Raw genomic sequence first — 20,172 nt, 5'->3', positions numbered from 1 at the left:
TAACTCTAAGGGTGGTTTTAAGGGTTTAAAGTTCTTTTAGCATGTAAATTCTTCTTAATCCAATATCTTAAAATTATAATTGTAATGTCCATACCATATGTTAATATAGAACTATAATCTAGAGAGAGTACCTCTTCGAAACAGTTAACTAAATTAAAAATTTTGTCAGGTTGGCATTAAGTTGAGTTGACTTTGTTAGGTTGGCACCAAGTTGAAGATTGAAATGCATTTATCCAGGACCTCCTAAATACAAATTTATCCAGTTAGCCAAAATTAGCGTTTTCTCAGCTTTTCTGAGTTTCCTCACCTTTTTCAATAATTGATGGAAATATATTTAAAAAAATTCAGTACACAGATTTAGCTGAGGTGGAAGAATTTTGTTCGCCAAAGATACGCCGATATAGTAACAGGTGTATTTCGAGATCAAATTGACATAATACGTTCAAATTCGGTACAGAGGTTCCGCTGAGGTCTACATGCAGGCGAGCGAAGCGAGCCTGACGGCTAATATAATATAATTTTGAAAACGATTATTGATAGTACAGTCTGTAGTCGCAGTCAGTATTATTCCAATTTTGAGATTATTATTAAATTTATTTAAAATTAAAAATTTTAAAATTATTTCAAATTTCCCATTTAGTCGTAAAGCGAATATAATTTTCAACAACTGGGACGACACATAGCTTTCTCGTTTTATCATGATGAATAGACTCATACTTGAATATTATTACTAGCTTTATAGTTGAAAGTCGATTATCTCATTTAATCAATTCTCATGAACATGATCTATAATAAATCAAACTTCTAATGAAAACACAAAGAAATAGGCCTAGTCAAATTTATATCATCATAGGTGTTGAATCATGTTTTTTTTTCAAGAATAAATTCTTGATATTTGACTATATATCTTTGTGTTTTCATTATGAATAAATGTCACTACATCTCACCAAACGCTGTGTCAAAAGTCAACCATTTTCTATTTCCCTTTTCCTAATAACCACCCAACTTAATAGGCCTACTCCTTCTAGATTTTCATGGTGGAATATTTTCAAATGTCCGATAAGAAACGCATTCCTGCAATAATAAATAATGAATGAGCTGTGTAGCGACATTGTGGCTGTGCAAGCTATGCTTGTTGCTGGCTGACAGTTGGAAGGGGCCGGCACCGGCAACTTGAGACCAGGCCGACTATCGGCTTTCCTGCGGTTTGCACTCATCTCCTGCTTCCATCGCCCTCTGTTCCACATCACAAACTCTTTCCATAGCAAGCGACATAAATTGCTCCAACAAGTTCTGTTTTTGTAGCTGTCTTTCATGGTTTTATTGTCAATAATGTATGTTACACGTTGAAAAGTTCATCAATTGCTTGAGTAGCCTTCTCCTTTTTATATCGTTGTTCAATGATTGTTAAGAGCTTTATTGTAATATACAGATTAATTTTAAATAAAGATGAGCTTGGCAGTGGGATGCAGATTCATTCAAAGAGGTATGATTTGTTATGAATAAACAAAAATTCGAATTAATTGCTGTCAACTACCCCGAAAACTTCAGCTACTGCAAATATTGACAACATACAGAACAGCTACAAGGAATTCGATGATAGCTTCTATCCAAATATTATATTTCACCGTGTATGAATTAATAACTAAAATAGATGAATTGAGAAGATTAATTTGGTTTAAATAAAAATGTTTTGAATCCTTTTTCTTTGTTTAGAATGGTTACTCTCAGTTTTCTACGTCAGTAATGGGAGGATGTTTGAAGGTTGACGGATTTACGATTCAGGAGAATTCTTAACCAACATGGAATTCCCTAATATAAAAGGGCGTAAATGATTTGGTAGTTGGTAAACAAGCGATTATCCATCCCTCTTGTATAAAGAGTGTCAAATATGCAGTGTCAAGTTGACACAAGAACGAAACTAATATATCCCAGAATGACATTAATAGCACAGATTGAAATCTTATTTGCATATGAGTACAGTAATGTGCAGGAATTCAAGAACTAGTGTAATTGCATAGAGTCCAATAAAATGTTGAATATTTTAATGACTATGCTATATTAACTTGGAGTAAGTTTGTGTACGTAAGCTGTAAATGGCTAATAAACTTCCTAGTCAATTGAAATTCTATTACTCAATAAAAATTTATCTGATAGATCAATTAAAGAGAATTGCACTTGATTGCTAACTCTGGATATTTATCTTGGAATTTTTCAAATACTCTTATGCAGATAGGTATGTAGAGCCTAAATTTATTACTTGGTGGAAAACAATACGATATCGTCTTGCATATATGAACAATGTTAACTTAAGGGCGAATGCTCTTCAGTGCAGTCAAGGCTTTAGGAAACATAAAATAAAGTTGCCAATCCCAGGAACAATGAACAGTGGGCAGTTATTAGTCAACATCTGATGACATCAATGAACATAATATAATATCAACTTGACTTATGTCAGTGACAGTTGTTTGGCACAACCCATTTTTCTTCGTTGTTTTATATCGTAAATTACTGCTTGGAACTTCTTCACTTATTGTTTGGATAATATTACGAAACAATAATTCAATATAATTATCAAGCATCAAGTATTTTACTGGAAGATTTGCACATGTTTCAATCACAGTTGATTGACGACATTCTTAAACGTGTCTCGAAAATGAACCAATATTCAAAGGAACCTTGAAAAATAAAAACTCAACATTGCTTCTATACAAGTTTGTTACGTGAAGAGCATGATAAGCATTTAAGAAATCATGAAAATTCATTTTATAAAATATCCTATTATAACTTCATTATTAACGCTGTTTGTTGTTTATTTACTGAAGTTTTTCAGTTATTGTATTGATAGTTTGACACCTTGTGGGGCCGGGCTTCCCAAGTTTTAATAGAAAAAACACACTATAGGCTAGAAGTACAAGATATTCCTTACATGATTGAAAATCGTACAAGATTATTTGTGAAATCTTCTTAACGAACAGAGAAAATAACATCCCGTGACCACCGTTGAGTGGCACTCAACAAAATATCAAAGATTATCGTCTTCATCGCTGTCTTCAGGCACCAAAATACATTTTTTGTTAGGATGATGCCTACATGAGCTCTAAGATTGTGTGTGGGTAATGAGGAGGATGATGAGAGATGATTTTTGTAGAAAGGACAACTTCTGTTTTTTTTATTTTATAAGGTAAAATTATTTTTGAGTATTCTGTTTAATAATAATGAGTAAAATATTCAATTTTACTTGAATATGAATATAAACTTCAATTGATGAAGAAAAATGAAATAAGGATCTCCGCAATGAAAAGGTTTAGTTGGAATATTTCCGCAATGAAAAAGTTTAGTTGGAATATTTCTTAGTTCAGGAAAGAAGGAAACAGAATAGAAGATAGGACTAGGAATTATTGAAAGTAGCGCTGTGCACATGGAAGAAAGAAAGAGGGGAGCTGAAAGCAAGACGAATGAGGAAAGAAAATGTCAATGTTGACAGAGAGTGAGCCAAGGACCAGAAGAATGATGGATCCGCAAATATTTTGCTGTCGAGAATGAGCCAGCGCGCCACACAAAGTGGATTTTGAGGAGGAAGACAGACAAGAGATGTCAGAGTGTTGGACAAGAGGTGAGAATCACACTCAGCTGTCAGGTCGGCTAATAATTAATCCATCAGCTCAGCTCATTAGCATACCCTGGCGGGTGATAGACACTGCTACGGCAATAATTCATTGCCATCATTATTATATATTATATTATAACCCACTCCGGTAAACAGGCTTCGTATTTCTGCATCACGACTCCCATTATTACCACCACTCCCCTCACCACCTTCCCAAACTACTTTCCTAATCAACGCACAATGCTCCTGCGTTATCACTATATAATATTTTGTCGTCCAAAGACCAAATATATCTATATAGAACGACCACGGCACACGATGCGTGATCAATAGGCGTGTGATTTTCAATACAATGGTCATACGTCAAAAACAGCTGCATTTGAAGAGGATTAAATTGCACACGAGTAACGTCACAGGCTGAGTCAACTACGCATCACTTGGCCACCACTCAATCGCGTTTGTTTGTTTATTCGGTTTAATGGCCATGTTCGAGTGCATCCACAGGACATTGCAGTCTTTTTTGCGTAGCAGCACGAGTTTTATGATAATTCTTAGGCGGAAAACACGACTGAAAAACTCTATAGTTCATCAAATTCAGTGTTCATTCACTTATATAGGAGGCAACCCTCTAAATCTCAGAAGATCCTTCCATCTATTCCACCGTATCATACTTATCAGGGCTTGTCTTTGCGTGACATAATATTATAAAATTGATATTCAGATACTAATAGTAAATTGATTTTTTTTTCAAAAACTCAAAATGTTCTTGATGGTACTTCATAAATCATCGAATCATCCACCATTTCTAAATTAATTTGTTAGAAATATTATAGACCAAATTTCTTCCAAGTATCAAGCTATAACTTATCATTTTGTCAATCACTCTCATCCATGAATCTCTGTTTTTTCCATACTTGAATACTAATATAGATGTTAATACTGAATCGAGTTGATACTTGAACTCATTCTGTAAATGAAAGCTTGTTAGCATTTTCTAGCCCATGAAGAGCATCCTGTGTAAAATTCCAAATACCAAGTCAATGACATCGGAAAGTTGACCATTAACCACGCATCGAACTTAATTCTTGAGTACAATCACCGATTGGATTTTGGAATATACGCTTCAAATGCTTGAATCCATCCACAAGTCACTTTCGAAGACGTTTCACTTTTTAAGTCTCCTGAAAATATCTTACGACCTTTATTTAAGTGATAAATAAATATTTAAATAAAGCTCTAGGTTAGAGCTCCTGGTGGTTTGGAACACACCTTAAGCTCTATTTCATAATCTTCATCTGTATCATCCATCTCCATCATCGTCATCATCATCATCATCATCATACTTATCCATAAGCCTCTAACCTATGTATAACCAACCTGAGCAAAAAAATTAATAATTTTCAATTTTTCAATTCTAACAACAGAAAGTGGATCAAGAGCGCATAAGTATTTGAACGCAATATTTATGTCAGCGTTGAGGAACTGATGGAGCCACAATCCTTCTCAAGGAACTTAGTCCGGGCGCAAATGTCATTCCGTGGTCATTTATGAGTAACAGCCGTGGAAGATGTCTCAATTTTTTCGTTAGGTCTAGCATAATGAGGATCGTGATGATGATAGGTCGAAATCACAGGCAAACACCTCGGAAACAAGATGGCCGCCGAAATTTTCAGGGTTTTGCTATATCGCTTGTATTTCAAAAACGTTCAAGATATTCAACCGTTTTTTTAGACAAGAGTATATTTCAAATCTTCCTCTACAATTTTCGTTTTATAAAATTTTCCTCTAAAACGCATATTTTTTTAGTTATAACCTTCAAAACCCCAAAAAAGTTTTTTTTCTAAATTTGTTCAAATTTCATTCCATTAAAACTTTCATTGTGCAAGGGATACAGCGAAATTTTAATTCTGTGAAATTTAGAGCGTTTTTTCAACTTCGTAACGATATATCTTCATGAGCTGTACGTCAAAAAATGAGTTCTCCAGCGCCCTCCATGAAACCCTGCATGATTTCTGGTACGTTTTTCCATACGCATGAGGTAACCAGCTAGAACTAGAAAGATAGCGACTTGCAAATGGTCTCAATCTCTTCGTTACAACAAGACGAATAAGAATATTGATGATGGAAACAACGAAAATATTCGACATCATAGAAAAATCCAAGATGGCGGCCAAAAATCTGATTTCAAGAGATTGAAGTTTTATATTCACCATAGTAAAAGTTGATGGAATTGGATAAATCTTTCGGAAATTGTAGTATGATTACTTTTGAGCTTCCAGATGGCTTAATTGATTCGATATCCTCAACATTATTAGAATTACAGACGATTTCTTGAAAATCGACATTTGTCATGAAAATCACAAGGATCCCAATAATTATTGGCCTAGAATATTATGGCTATTAATGTATATTGTTTTTAAATCATTGATTGGTACCCTTTAAAAAATGTCAATGCTATTGAATCGAGAGCTCTGTTTCTATTAAAATATTACTTACAATATAGACAGACATACAATAAGCGTACCGTATACACTACCATGAAATCTCACTTTCTGGAAGAATCAAAATAGGCGATACCGTTGCATAGCTAACCACACCTTCGCGTGAAAAAGTTGAAAATTTTTGTCTGGACATTGTTTCGCTTGCACTGTCAGTTGGCATTCACATTCAGCAAGTGCGAGCCCTGAGCCGTCATGTGAAAGCCTGCACCAGCTATAAATCATTCTTCGTTAGTCTGAAATGAACCTGTTCCAGTTCTTCCCTTCATTCGCCCACTTCTCCTGTTTAATCAGATCTCATCATATTTAAATACGCCTGCGCGCCTCTACCAGACTTATTCACCATATTTTAATTGATCAAAGATACTGAACCGCTGAAATTGACTGAATGTAAATATCAATACTGCGTGTATGTAGAGTAGACAGTAACTTTCAGATAAAATGTGTCATTTTGATTACGTATGTGTTGGCAGCATTCTTACTGTTCATAAGCTGTCCTATCTAAATTATAGTATTTAAGAGTGTGAACACATTCCAACAATGTAGGTCTATACTGAGTCTCTATCAATATAATAATAGCTGGTATCCCGCCCGATCACAATCAAGTGCTTTCTGTTTCTTCAACTTTCTTCTCTTCAAACTCATTTCACAAGTCCTTAGGAGTAGGAACCTATTCTCTCTTTCAAAACGTTGCCCCAAAATCAATGTTATTTTTTGAAATATTTTCGAGCTAAGAAATGTCCATCCACTTTACAGTTTTTTCTAATTGGTCTGACTATTGATTCACCTACGATTCTTCATCAATATTGTGCAATGTATATTGATTCTATTAGTTGTGAATCATTTCCAAGTCTTATTATTTTATATAGAAATCTATGTATTTGGAACCACTGTGAACTCTCTTCTGTATCTATCAGTAAAATATTTTTATTGTTTTCTCAGATGATTTTTTCGTTTGATTCATCAAACAATAATAATTATCAATAGTTAATTAGAATACAGTACTCGATGATCCTTCAAAATCACGAACTATTAATAGTGAATATTCTTTTACAATTTTAACCACTGTTCAAAGTGATTTACTCGTTTATAGTTTTATATGTAAATGATCTCATTGTGACTGGTAATAATCAATATTAAACATTCGTTACTAAAATCACGCAGACCAGTGTATGCTACAAAGCTACACCATTCATCTTTCTCCTGTAGCTGTTCCAGCTATATTTGGTAAACAGTTATTGAATTTCTTGAGTAACTGATAACTGATAAGAACAGTTAGATTGCTAGGTGCGATGTGCGGCTATGTAGGATAGCTGTGTTTTAGTGAGTGACTTGTTGGCTGGAGGCTGGTGAAGACTGAAGAGTATAGATGGATGCCACACACGTCAAAGAAAAAGTCGTCCGTCATCGCGAAATAAAGACAGGCTTAGCAACGCGTGTCATATGACAAGATAACCGCATAAAAGCTTCTCTATTAGCCTTCGTTATGAGCCTTATTCAGGCGTACCGTGTTCGAGTCTGTCCGTATTGGGAATGATGAGGAGTTGGCTTATGCAAGAATGCGTTTGCTGGCAAAACTGTATTGTCCCTGTCTCCATCGCCAACGTACTTTATTGGTTGGTGCTTCTACTGAGGTTAGAAGCCCAACACTTGCTTTGCGGTTCCAACATCAATGTCCTCTTCTCGGTTTTATTGCTCTGAGAACCTTCTAAAAGCAACGAGATTCATGATTGTATCAAATGATAGGATCACTTTCATGAGTCACAACCATGTATTGTGACTCAATACAGCAAGAACAACACACTGATATTCTCTGGCACTGAGGAATGACATTGCTGCCAACTATAGAATTGATTTGTCAAGATTATTGAAGTGATTTTCTGTGATGTGCTTTAGTGTTTATTGATCCAATATATTAGAAAATTGTTTGGTTTTTTTGACTCATTGTTTGAACTTTGTTTTTCAATAAAATGATTTCAACTAGATTCAAAGGTATTTGTCTGAGATTCAACACGTACAAAATAAAAACAATAAAAATCATAGAAAAGATTCGAGAAATGAATGTCACAATAAAATAGCTAGTTAAGAATAATAAAATAACGATTAATAGAAATAAGGAGTATGTGATATAAAGGGAGGGGGAATTGAATTGTACTGCAAAAATAGTTGAGCATTGGTAGATGAAAGCTCTGATCCTGATCGATGCAGTTTTCTGCCTGAGAAAGAAATAGAAAAATGCGAAATTGTTTGAAGCGAGTAAGTCATACAGTATTATGAGAGAAGAAAAGATATTGCACGCCTTTACGTGTTGAATATTCGTTTTATTTGTGCAGACAGTAAGTAAAGCGGCATATAAGTCAAACTGGAGAACAGAGACAAACGCCTGCCTGCTATTGTTTAGTCTCCTCAACCGATGCTGAATTCCGTAAAGTCCCTGGACCGTGCTTCGGTCGGCTAAGTCCGCTAGGTACTTTACGACCGCGACGCAAAGTCCATAAATGCGCGACTGTTTGTAGAAATGAAGTCCCCGGCCTACGTGCAAAAAAACCGATTGTCACCGGGGCATGATCTTGCATTGAAATGCCGCTTGGTTGCAGGGCTCAACGCATAGCTGCAACAAATGCACCTCACATTTGTCCGATTCACGCGAACCTCGCTAATAAATGCAGTTCTGGTGGGAAGACCAACGGCCAGACACGACTAGGGAACACATGGAACCAAGCCCTGCATCAATATTGATGAACTCATTCGATTTGCCAACAGAAACACAAATTTCCAAGTACATCATTGCTCAACAACTAGACTTATTTCACAAATCAACTGGTGGACATGACCTATAAGTTCATTGTCAGAGAATCCTATATCTAATCATACTTTCATCGTGGGGTTACTGTGGTCTGTGGGTGTACCTTCTGCAGCTAACCTACGGCTTTATTTGAAATTTGACAGTTTCACCTTTGTCAGTATTTACTCAATTTTGCGATCAGAATTTGCTAGATCAGTCCAAGTCAAGTATAGTAAACAGAAGAACTTCAACTACGGAGTACCACTCACTAGTTGATTGATTACAGCATGCTTCTCTCATCTCTCTCTCCCATAAAGCTTCAATCAATCAACCTTGGAAAAAGTTGATCCCATAAAAAATACGAAGCAATACGAAATACTAATTCCAATATATATATATATTTTTTAAAAAGAATCATGTCTTTGACTTTTATACACTAACTAATGTTTTGCTTGGTAGAATAACTTATTTCTAGAATACTTTCATCTGATGTGTACTGTAAATTATTACTTTTGCACTCGAAATACAACTTTTATTCCAATATAAGGGTACAGCTTTCTTCAATATGAGAATAAAACTCATCTCTAATTATGAGGGTCGTTGGAAATGAATGTATCTATAATACATAATTCTATTTTATTCTCAGTTTCTGATTATAATTGTATTTTTATTTATTTATTTGTTGACTTTGGAGACACTGTCAGTTCTATCCATATCACCTGATAGACGAGCTCTTAATCTTTTTAGATGGTCTATATAGTGTTGAGGATTATTTACCTTCTCCCGTCACGGAACATTTTTCTTCCCATCTATAAGTAGATGAGGAGCCGAGGAGCTGTATGCGTGCCTGGCGACTCTAATGTGTGAGAGTGTGAGTGTGTGGTGTGAGATAACGATAGAATCACTTCACAAATGTCACGTGCAGTACAGGTAATGGTGTTACAGTCGAAGCCAGCCACGCTGATTTATAAGCTTATTTTGCCTATATATAGCCGCTCAGTGATCATTTCGGATAATACACATCTACACTACTAGCCTGCTTCTAATTTTCCCTCCACTCCATCATTCATCCACACTATCACTATGTACTCTCCATTTTTTCTATGTACCCTTGTCCTCAACCAGCATTCTCTTTCTCACTCAACTTTCTCTCTCCTTGTATTGCTCACAGTATGCACCCAACCCAACTCCTTGATGAGTGCGGGTAACCGGTATGATCTCCCCCCCTTTCCCCCCACCATCCAAACCAAATGCCTTATGATGTTTTCGTAACAAAGCCTTCTTTTTATATGATGGATGATCTCTTTTGAAATTCCCCACACGTTTTCGGAAGGTTTCGGTTCAATATCCTCCTTTGTTTGCTTATTATTTGACACTCTAGCCCAAATACGTAGAGTTGTTTAGCCTGACTACACACACTACATGCGGCCCGAGCATTCTTCAACTCTTCCGAAAAAAGAAAGTGAATCAGTGATGATGCGTTGTTCTCAATGATTAATTTGTGGTATTCTTTCCATTTCAAAAAAGTTGACAGGAGAGTTTGATCAATAATTATAAAGAAGTTCTTCCTCTTATATCGTATACTTTCACAATTAAGGCCATTTTCTAGCTTTGATGAAAGCCAACAGTATCTAAAATCCATTTATTTAATAATTGAAAATTTTCACAAATATATAAACCTTTTCCTAAGTTCCGAATCAAAACAACTTTTCAAGCGATGTTCTTGGAACTTTGGCAACAGAGCTGAGCCTGCCAGTTCAGAGTTCACACAATGATGTATTATTATCAGCAGGTCAGATCATATTATGTCCCGACTATAGCATAGATTATTGGATTGATAATTAATTCTGTGGTAATGTATGGGAATCTGAAATAAGGTCTTAAATTCTCCTAAGTCTGATTTGATGTTGTATCATTCTTATCTTTGAACTTATTATTCTTCATACTCCATCTCAATTATTCAACTAATGTGAATATCATAATCCTGATAATAGTAAAAAGATGTTTCGAGAAGTTCCATCTTGAATGCATTCAGTCTGTTGACATCAATGAATCAGCTTCATCAGTCTACAATTCAAAATTCAATGGAGCACAACAAACAACATCACCTTTTATAATCACCACGTTCATTTGATTCGAACTAACAAATTGAAGCTACTCGAAATCTTGTCTGCCACTTATATATCTGGATGCAAACTCTGCTGGTCTACTGAAACCGGTTGGTTTGTGAGTATTGGCGAGGAGGAGAGGAGGGGTTTGCCCAATTTTGGCGACTTCCCAACAATAGCGGGACTATGTTTGCATCATTGGGTATAATTAGTAAGTTTGAATAATACAAATACCAATAGAAAATATCATAGCACCAATTAGATCTACATATTTCAAATGTACTCAATTGAATTTTAAAGAAAATTCACTTCCATTTATTTTGTGTCTTGGAATATAGGACTTTAGGACGCTTTCTTTACTATCTATCTCTGTCTCTCTTCTCTCTCTTCTCTGTCTCTAGATTTTCTTTGCGTAGATCTTGACGATCTTGTCATCCTTGGACTTCCATTCTTCATGTTGTTGATTCATCTCGATTGTCTACTTGTTTACTTATAACAGTCACACAGAATCGATTCAGTTCCATTCACCATATGCCACCGAAAGGGAGGAATTCTTGACCTGAATAAAGGAATTTAATCTTAGAGCTAAAAAGTGGATGTTTTATTGTGAGATCGAACAAGAAAGGTTTACTAATGTTGTGATATTCCAATAGTGTATTTCAAAGAATTTGAGTAGAAATTCAATGCAAAAAATGAGGATATGTAGGATCAATGATTGAAAATCATTGGTTTTGTACTTTTCTTACCTGCCAATTCTGATTCGTTGGACTTGTTTATTCATTAGGAGTGACATTCAGAGATTAAAACACATTAGGAAAATGTTCTTGGTAAATTATTACATCACAAATCACAATACTATTAATTTTGACAATTTCCATACTTTTCAGGTGAGTTCAGATCTACACTCATATCAATTGGGATACTCCATCTTCAGAGTCATCAAGGATTATGAAATATTTGTAAAATCATTTGGAAATGACTGACACCACAACCTTCCAAGATTTTATCAACGAAGGATCTACATGTGAGTAGTTGTTGTAAAAATCCTATCTATTTTTGAAAGGATATTATACTAATTAAGAAACTTCTATCCATTCTTTTAATCAAAATAATCTATGTCCACTATGGTTGATGAATCAGATCATAGGCAGAAGTTGCTAGAATACTGATGATGCTCACAAATAACAAATTGGATCGTCTATACTTGCTTGGATTGTCCTACTGTATTATTTAGAAAGTTTTTCGCTAAATTTCGGGGCATAATAATCCAGGTAATAGTGCTTGTTGCATCTCTTCCAACTACTACAGTTGGTGCATTAACAAATTGACATGAATGATAAATTATTCAGTGAATATTTCGGTTTTGAATGATAGCCTACCGGTTACTGAATCATTTAATTGCATCAATAATAAACTAATTTTAACAGTTATTGAACACTCCTTCAACCCGGGAACTTCTCTTTATTCCACCTATCATGTCATCGTATAGGTCATTTCAGAACAGAGAGGTTTTCAGAGAATCTTTTAAGCTAAGATAGTAATATAATGGCTTTCATACACTTCAATTGATTGTAAACCGTCTGTTTTAGTGAAGTATGAAAAATTCAATTTTCAGGACAAGTCGTTACATCAATCTGTAGTTGTGAAAATTTTGTTGTCAATTGTGAACAGTCTCGTTCATCGCAGAATTAAGAGTTCATATGAAAAATATATGGCTATTTGTGGTTGGATAATTTGTCAAGATGAGTGCGAGAGGTTGAAAGTAACAGAAAGGGTGTTCATGAGAGAGAACGTGCGGCGTTGACTTATCTGTAAACGGACCAACGAGGCAGATGAGAAAATCAAACAAGACAGCCTGTGACTACTATACGTTACAGCATGTAAATTCTATCTTTTTGCTCGACTGCTCGTGTATGCAAAACACGCAGCAAGGTGATTAGAGGCAGCCAGACCTCTGGCCAGCAACTTGTCTCTCTCCCGAGTCATTCGTCTTAACACCCTACCAACTCAGGACTCCCATCTCACTCCCTGCTCTAGAGTGTGAACCAAATTGAACATGATATTCACTCGGTTTTGTGGGAGGTCCCAAGCTCAATTTCACGTCTGTCATGTTATGTTACATCAGTATTGTAATTTCATTATTCACGTTAGTATTTGAATATGTCTTCTCTTTAGATCTCTTTATTTCACGTCTCATCTCCTTCTATCATTCATAATAAACTTTCATTACTAATAGTAATGGTAAAAAGCCATGCTATAAGCCATGGCTTGAGCTATTACCAATCGCAAGACATTTTTATTTATTGATATATACATACCATTTGATGATGCTTGTTCAAGTAAACCTTTTTATTATCATTGTCATTGTAAGAGAATCTAGACATTAGAGATACATTTGTCATCACTCTCAGATTCTAGAAATGTGAAACAATCGTCCCTAACAGTATTAATAAAATACTTAAATACAGTATTGAGTGATGATTCATATTTTCTATTATATTACAAAAGGTGCTATGGAAACAGATCTCCAATTACATGAGGGTGAAGAAATACTCAGATGAATGTTGACAGATATATTCTTCAGTGTAAAATGGATGACATGAGTGCGATGACAATGGTGGAAATGTATTTTTCCAAATAGTGTTTAGATTATACGTAAATATGACTGAACTTCAGGCTTTATAGTGGCTCTACAGAGAGAGTGTTAGAGCAAGATAGAGAGGATAAGTCTCAAAACCTCCAATGAGCAATCTATGTAGGAAAACTTTAATGTTCCATTGGATTTGTTTTTTATGATCATATTTTATTGTGGAATATATTGATCAAATCTCTCTCGTAGTTTCAATGGCTCTCACCTATGCTAACATCTTTGAAGCTAAGGCACGACCGTTCATCTAATACATTTTATATAACAGCATCCTTTTTCAAATTTGCCCACCTCCAAAATCTGTTACAAAACTTTGATGTAGAACTTATGTCTAATGACTATTTGTATAGCAACAGAGTATCGTATCTAATTTGGATTTAATCTGGATCCCACTTGTTCTAGTAGACAATATTAATTTGATACATTTACTGTTTTTCAAAACGATTGTATCTGTATTTACGATTACAAGTAGTGATGCATCATCTTAGAATTTGTGTTCACAGCATTTCTCACAAATTGGATTAGCAAATGTTGAATTTATTTAAAGGTTTTACGATACAGTAAAAAAGTTATAAAAACAATGATGTCTCGTGACTGAAGCCTTCAAAGGTTAATAGAAATTCTACTGTATTGAGATGGCTTGCCGACTGCAGTAGGCAGTCCAACTTAATTGCAAATGTTCATGACCTATCGTGACTGAAGTGAACGATCCTAACTACTCGACACAAGTAAAGTTGATTTTTAACGTTCGGAGAGCGATCATTTTGACACGTTCGTTTGAGTTTTGTTATTGAACGCCAAACCCACTACCCGATTGTTCAGTCGTGAACTCCCGGCTTCTGTAGCGTTCGCTTGTTTTAAGGTCGATTGAATGTTTTTCGGATAATTAGATCACGACATTTCTTCACCTTCCATCACTCCTCTCGTCTCGTCGTTTCTAGGTGATACTTCAAAAGACAACCGTCACCAGAGCAGCAGCGCTTTATTCCAACGTTTACTTCATGAAATGCTACTCAAAATGTTCCGTCACATTTTCATTATAAAGAGCTACTCTCATTACAGTGCTACGTCATCCACGATCAACCCAATTCGTGATCTCAATGAATAGATCAAAAGATTTGACCACTTGGAGCGAGCAATCCATGTTGTGTGTAAATAAAGTGATCGTGGTATAGAGCACAATGCTGTAGCTCTCAATCTCATTCTTTTCAATTGAATGCTCTTATCTAAATTAATGAGGAAATATTTCCATCAAATGTTTATGCTGTGCAATTGAAATCTGATTCAAACACTCCATCTAAAACTTTTCAAATCAACGACCTTATTTAATTTTAAATTCAGGAAATAATCGTGTCTTTGAAGACTGAATAATGATGAGATGCCATAGATAAATCTTGTAAATGAAACTTGAAGTGCGATACATATTTTCTTTATTGCTCTTTCGCGATTCTCCTCGCTTTTCCGAATTAGCTGACTAAAAGTCGCTTGAATTATTCTGTAAATCCTACCCACATTCAAAATTAAAGTCTACATTTTCGGAACAGCACTCCCATTGAATAAATATATAAATGGTTCCCTTTTACAGTTAAAAAGTGCAACCAGAATGAGTAAGTCGCAGTGAAGATCGATGCCACTGAGTAGCTGCGCAATGATAAAAATATTTGGAGTCATTGATATATATACCTTGATATATAGTCATGCATGATTATAGATAAGATATATCTATATCGATAAAAGGTCGTTAGCGAACTGAAATCTACATATTGATCTGACCGTTCTGTCGTACCCTACGATTCATTTCAACAATCTTAATAAATTATTTTGAAAATTGTTATTGATATATTGAATCGACTTGGCTCTATTCTCTATCGCAGAGGTTCCCAAACTGTGCGCCGTGGCACCCGGGGGCGCCGCAAACTAGTGCCAGGTGCGCCGCCGTTGTCTATCAAAGACTCACACTACAAAACAGTGCGGATCAGTCTGTGTGAGTGCCGTGAAAAAATATTAACAATCTTACGTAAAGTAAGTCAATAATAAATTACTCTTATGAATATAAACTGAAAAATTGATTATAATAAATAATGCAATGCGATATAAATAAATTATACTAGGTGCGCCGCCAAGTCATATCTGTACTCAAAGGGAGCCGTTGTTCAAAAAGTTTGGGAGCCTCTGCTCTATCGGTTTAGCCGGCCAGGATAGCCGAGTCAACTAAGATGTTGCAACCTTGCAATATTCAGTCTGCTACCGCCATTTGGTCAAGTGGTCGAATCCTGTTTTAGGTATGGACATTTGATCAAATCACCCATGCACTTCTCATCACCCTCGCACAAGCTAAAATCTCATATGTGAGCATCATCCGCAATAATAGATAAATAAAAATCGTTATTTACAATAATCATATTACAATCATTTGAATTTATTCAAGAAATATAATTTCAATTTGGCTGACCTCGAGTTTGATTATGCAGAAATACAAAATCATTCATATAAATGAATAGGCCTATAAATGCTGCACCAACACTGAAAAAGACATAAAAAATAAATAAATTTAATGGAAATTCCTGTGGAATTTTTAAAAAGAGTGTTTCAACATTATGGTATAGGAGATATACTCAGAACATGTTCTAAGTTATTCAGAAGATTGTCCTCTAAATAATGATTTTTGAAAAATTGCTAAAAACTCATCATTGCAAGGTCAATGCACTTCAAAATCACCCGTTAGTCAATGTGCATTACTATGTATCACTATCCGTCGAAAATTCAATAAACAACCATCTTACTGGACGGTAATAATGCATACAAATAGTTGGAAAAGCAAGCAGTTGTCGCTAAAATGCATACAAGGTATGCGACGACTGCAACAAATTTATTTAAGCAGCAGGCAAATGGCACACATGCGTGTATTCTCATTTGTATGCTAAGCAATTGCGAAAAGGTGTAGGTCTTGTGCGACATCAAGTCTGAGCTTGCATGCTGTCATATTAAGGTCGAGATTTGACTCACTGCCAAAAAGGGTAGTTGCTTATTGCAATAAGAACATATGATGACAAGGCATACTTGGCTTGCCATTGTGATGTAGATTAGATTCATATTGAGCCAACTTGGAAATTTCTCAAAGCGCAATTCACAAATATTCTCATCCTATATGTAATTATTTCCAATATGCTAATATCCGAATAGAAGGTGCAGAAGCATAATATTATTCCCAGTATATTCTCACTCATATTTGTGAGAGTGAACGATCTACAGTCTGGGAAAACTCGGAAATATTTCTTCATACCTGTCCAATAACAATTAAATTTTAGTTAGCCTGGTCTGATCCCTCCACTTTCTATAATATTCGCATATGGGCAACTCGAATCATGATAATTAAATGAACCATTTCATTTGGTTAATCAAATCAACCATTCTCGTCTGGAACTTATTGAACAAATCATGAATTATACTGTTCAAGATAAGTTAGGATTCTAGTAGTTATAAGTTCTAAATTGCCTATGAAGGAATAAAATACTAATAAATAATGTGTCTTAATTCAGCCATGAGAATCTATCCTACTAACTTTAAAATTTCATTAGAGTTGAACATGAACAGTGGGGAGACAGGTTGCCCGTGAATAACCGAATAAAACTGTAAAAATATATTAAAATTAAAAGAACCTATGTGCACTCTTCTCTGATTTTCTCATTGCTTGTTGCAATGTGGTTATCCATAGGACTTACATTTTATCACAGAATTTTCAAAGCTCAAACATTAAACTCGTACTTGCAGTGGGCCCGCTCAAAAGTAATCTTCAAGATCATGATTGTCTTTCCAACTATTAATCAATTCCTATTGAGAAGCAGATTCCTATTCGATTATTGCATTCTTTCTTTCATGTTTTCTCGGCAATGTTATTATTATCACAATAAATATGAATTTTATTTTATTTTATTTGTACTTTTCATTGGCATTTGAGAATCTCAGAATGGTTTATGGTAGTATCTAATCGATATCCTACAGTTCAGATCTGTTCATATGAAAGATCTGTTTAATATCAAAAGTGATACGATAGTGTAGAGAGAATTATACACAATACATGATAATATTTTGTAATAGATGAATACATTGCGAGTGGAAAAATTTGTTCAATTGCTAAAAGATTAAACTGAAATTATTGGCTAGAAACAGCCGAGCGGATGAACGATCAGTCTTAACATGAATAATTGCACATTGAAATGGTATTGAGAAGCTGCCGTATGGACAGTATTCAGGTGGGCGTGGGTAATTATCAATGAGGACCCACAGGTGAGTTGCCCTCACCACTTTTCTCTCTCCTCAAACCACGTGGAACTGCTTTCTAGCGGAACGGATAGCACTGCTGCTTATTAAAGGACTGTTAAATTATATTATGGAGACGCGGCGTTCTCCTTCGCTGAGCAAGCCTACCTACTACCGGAACCAGAATTACAAGCTTTGTGATTGGTCTTCAATTGCACCTATGTTTATTACTCGTGCTTTCACTTATGTCTGGCTTCAGTAGCAATGGCGTCGGAAAGGTCTCAAAACCAGCCAACAGAAGAAGATAGATTGGCTGCGAATTATAAACAACGGGTATTTTGTTAGGTGAATGGTGTATAATAACAATAATTTTTGAAATTTATCGAATTGATGAGATCATTTAAACAATATTTATTTGTTTAAATGAATGGCTGCGAATTATAAACAACGGGTATTTTGTTAGGTGAATGGTGTATAATAACAATAATTTTTGAAATTTATCGAATTGATGAGATCATTTAAACAATATTTATTTGTTTAAATGAATGGCTGCGAATTATAAACAACGGGTATTTTGTTAGGTGAATGGTGTATAATAACAATAATTTTTTAAATTTGAATTTCATCGAATTGATGAGATCATTTAAACAATATTTATTTGAAATCAATACTTGGTTTCCTCTCTCGGTTTTTTGGAGTTAGCATTTTGAAGGAAAATATTTACTCATAGAATTTGTATCTGTTCAAATCAGTCACAATGTTCTCAAATACAGCCGAGGCAGTGCTCATGATGGGCGAGGAAGGGCCCATACAAGGAAATACAGGCAAAGCAGTGCCAGGATGCTCACATGGGTTGGAAGATTTTTGAAATGAATGAAAGCCAATCTTAAGACTTCTCTGTAATAGTAGAATAAGATGCGAAATCCCAGAACACAACCTTATGCCAGCTTATCTTTTTGTTATGTGATGGAAGTATTAGTATTGTTCGATTATGGAAATTCTTTAGTTTATTATTGTAATAGAAAATTGATTACAATTTAATTGTAGAATAAAATTCTACAATTTTATTATACATATAATATTCTAAAATTACTGTAGAATTGAGTTATTATAGCAGAAGTTGAGTAGGAGTCAGGTAGCGGAGTGGAGGAAATAACGAAGCCATTATGATGATTTTTGGAACAGAGTGCATAATTTATCAATTTTCAACTATTCATGTATCGGTAACTTACGGTCACATGTATCGGAAAATTACGGTAACATGTATCGTTTTATGATATCCTCTCATGAGGATTCATTCGGTTGATGAAATTGTAAATTATTGCTCAGCTGCAGTATAATAGTAGCATTAATGATCCCTGATGGTGTTGAGTGCTTCAAAGAGTCAAGAAGAATGAGTCGGACATGACACGTGCCCTATGAGTTTGCAGGTGTGCTCAGTGTCTATAGAGACAGCTGGTTACTATGACGAATGAAAGTTACTCTTTGGTTAGCATCCAGAGAGCAAAAGTTCCAAGGTATCTCACTACCGTAAGTCCCAGAACTTCAGTATCAATCTATGGTAGCTCGACCTTGTACATAGGCTAGTAGTAGTGGGATACAGGTTCATTTTGTACTAAATAAGTTAAAAGAGCAATGCTTGGATTAGGGTAATGAGGAGATCTGATCATCATGTGCTGTCATCATATGGCATCATATGGATAGAATAATGTGTAGCCCTGAACCATTGTTTGACACTAAACAATATAAAAATCTCCAGTAGTCATTACTTTGCTCCAGCACCAAAATTGAATTAGAATGAATTCAACTGCAGCTTTTACTCTCAATGTGTGGAGAGAAATCGACATGAATTGATCTTATTTTTATACCTAATCTTTGGTCATGGTCATTAATGAAATATGAATAAATCTCTTCTTTTCCTCAATTCCACACACCTCTAACAAATGTTTTATCGACTAATGAGTCTATTTGATGTTGACACAAATCAACTTTATTAATTAAATAACTGTTATCAAAATCATACTTTGGAAGCTTTAAAATAAATGACTGTATAGATTTTCAAGCTCTGAGAGTACTTGAGGTAACACTAACTCAATAAAATTTATTATTCCAAGGTCTATAAATGCAGGTCATGACACAATCCCGTGATACATTGCAAAATCGCCATTTTATGGGGTTCTAGTTCACCAATTTTCAAATTTATCAGCTGTTATCATTATAGATTGAACAACATGATGTGTTATTTTGTTATATTGATCAAGGAA

General features: G+C 35.0%; 1 protein-coding gene across 2 annotated transcripts in view; it reads left to right on the top strand.

Annotated features, from left to right (window-relative positions):
* Window positions 1-20,172, top strand: part of LOC111044550 (fibroblast growth factor 18) — a 105,491-nt gene that overhangs the window by 23,972 nt on the left and 61,347 nt on the right. The window contains exon 2 of one of the 2 annotated variants that reach the window (XM_039427202.1): window positions 11,889-12,025. The exons of the other annotated variant lie outside the window; for it this stretch is intronic. Coding sequence (XP_039283136.1) covers window positions 12,024-12,025 — 2 coding nt within the window. The 5' untranslated portion in view covers window positions 11,889-12,023. The remainder of the gene's footprint in view (window positions 1-11,888; window positions 12,026-20,172) is intronic. 2 annotated transcript variants of the gene reach the window in all.

Source organism: Nilaparvata lugens, chromosome 4, assembly GCF_014356525.2.
Source record: "Nilaparvata lugens isolate BPH chromosome 4, ASM1435652v1, whole genome shotgun sequence".
Classification (NCBI taxonomy): Eukaryota; Metazoa; Arthropoda; class Insecta; order Hemiptera; family Delphacidae; genus Nilaparvata; species Nilaparvata lugens.
The sequence above is the reverse complement of the archived record's forward strand: the minus strand, read 5'-3'. Positions and strand labels throughout refer to the sequence as shown.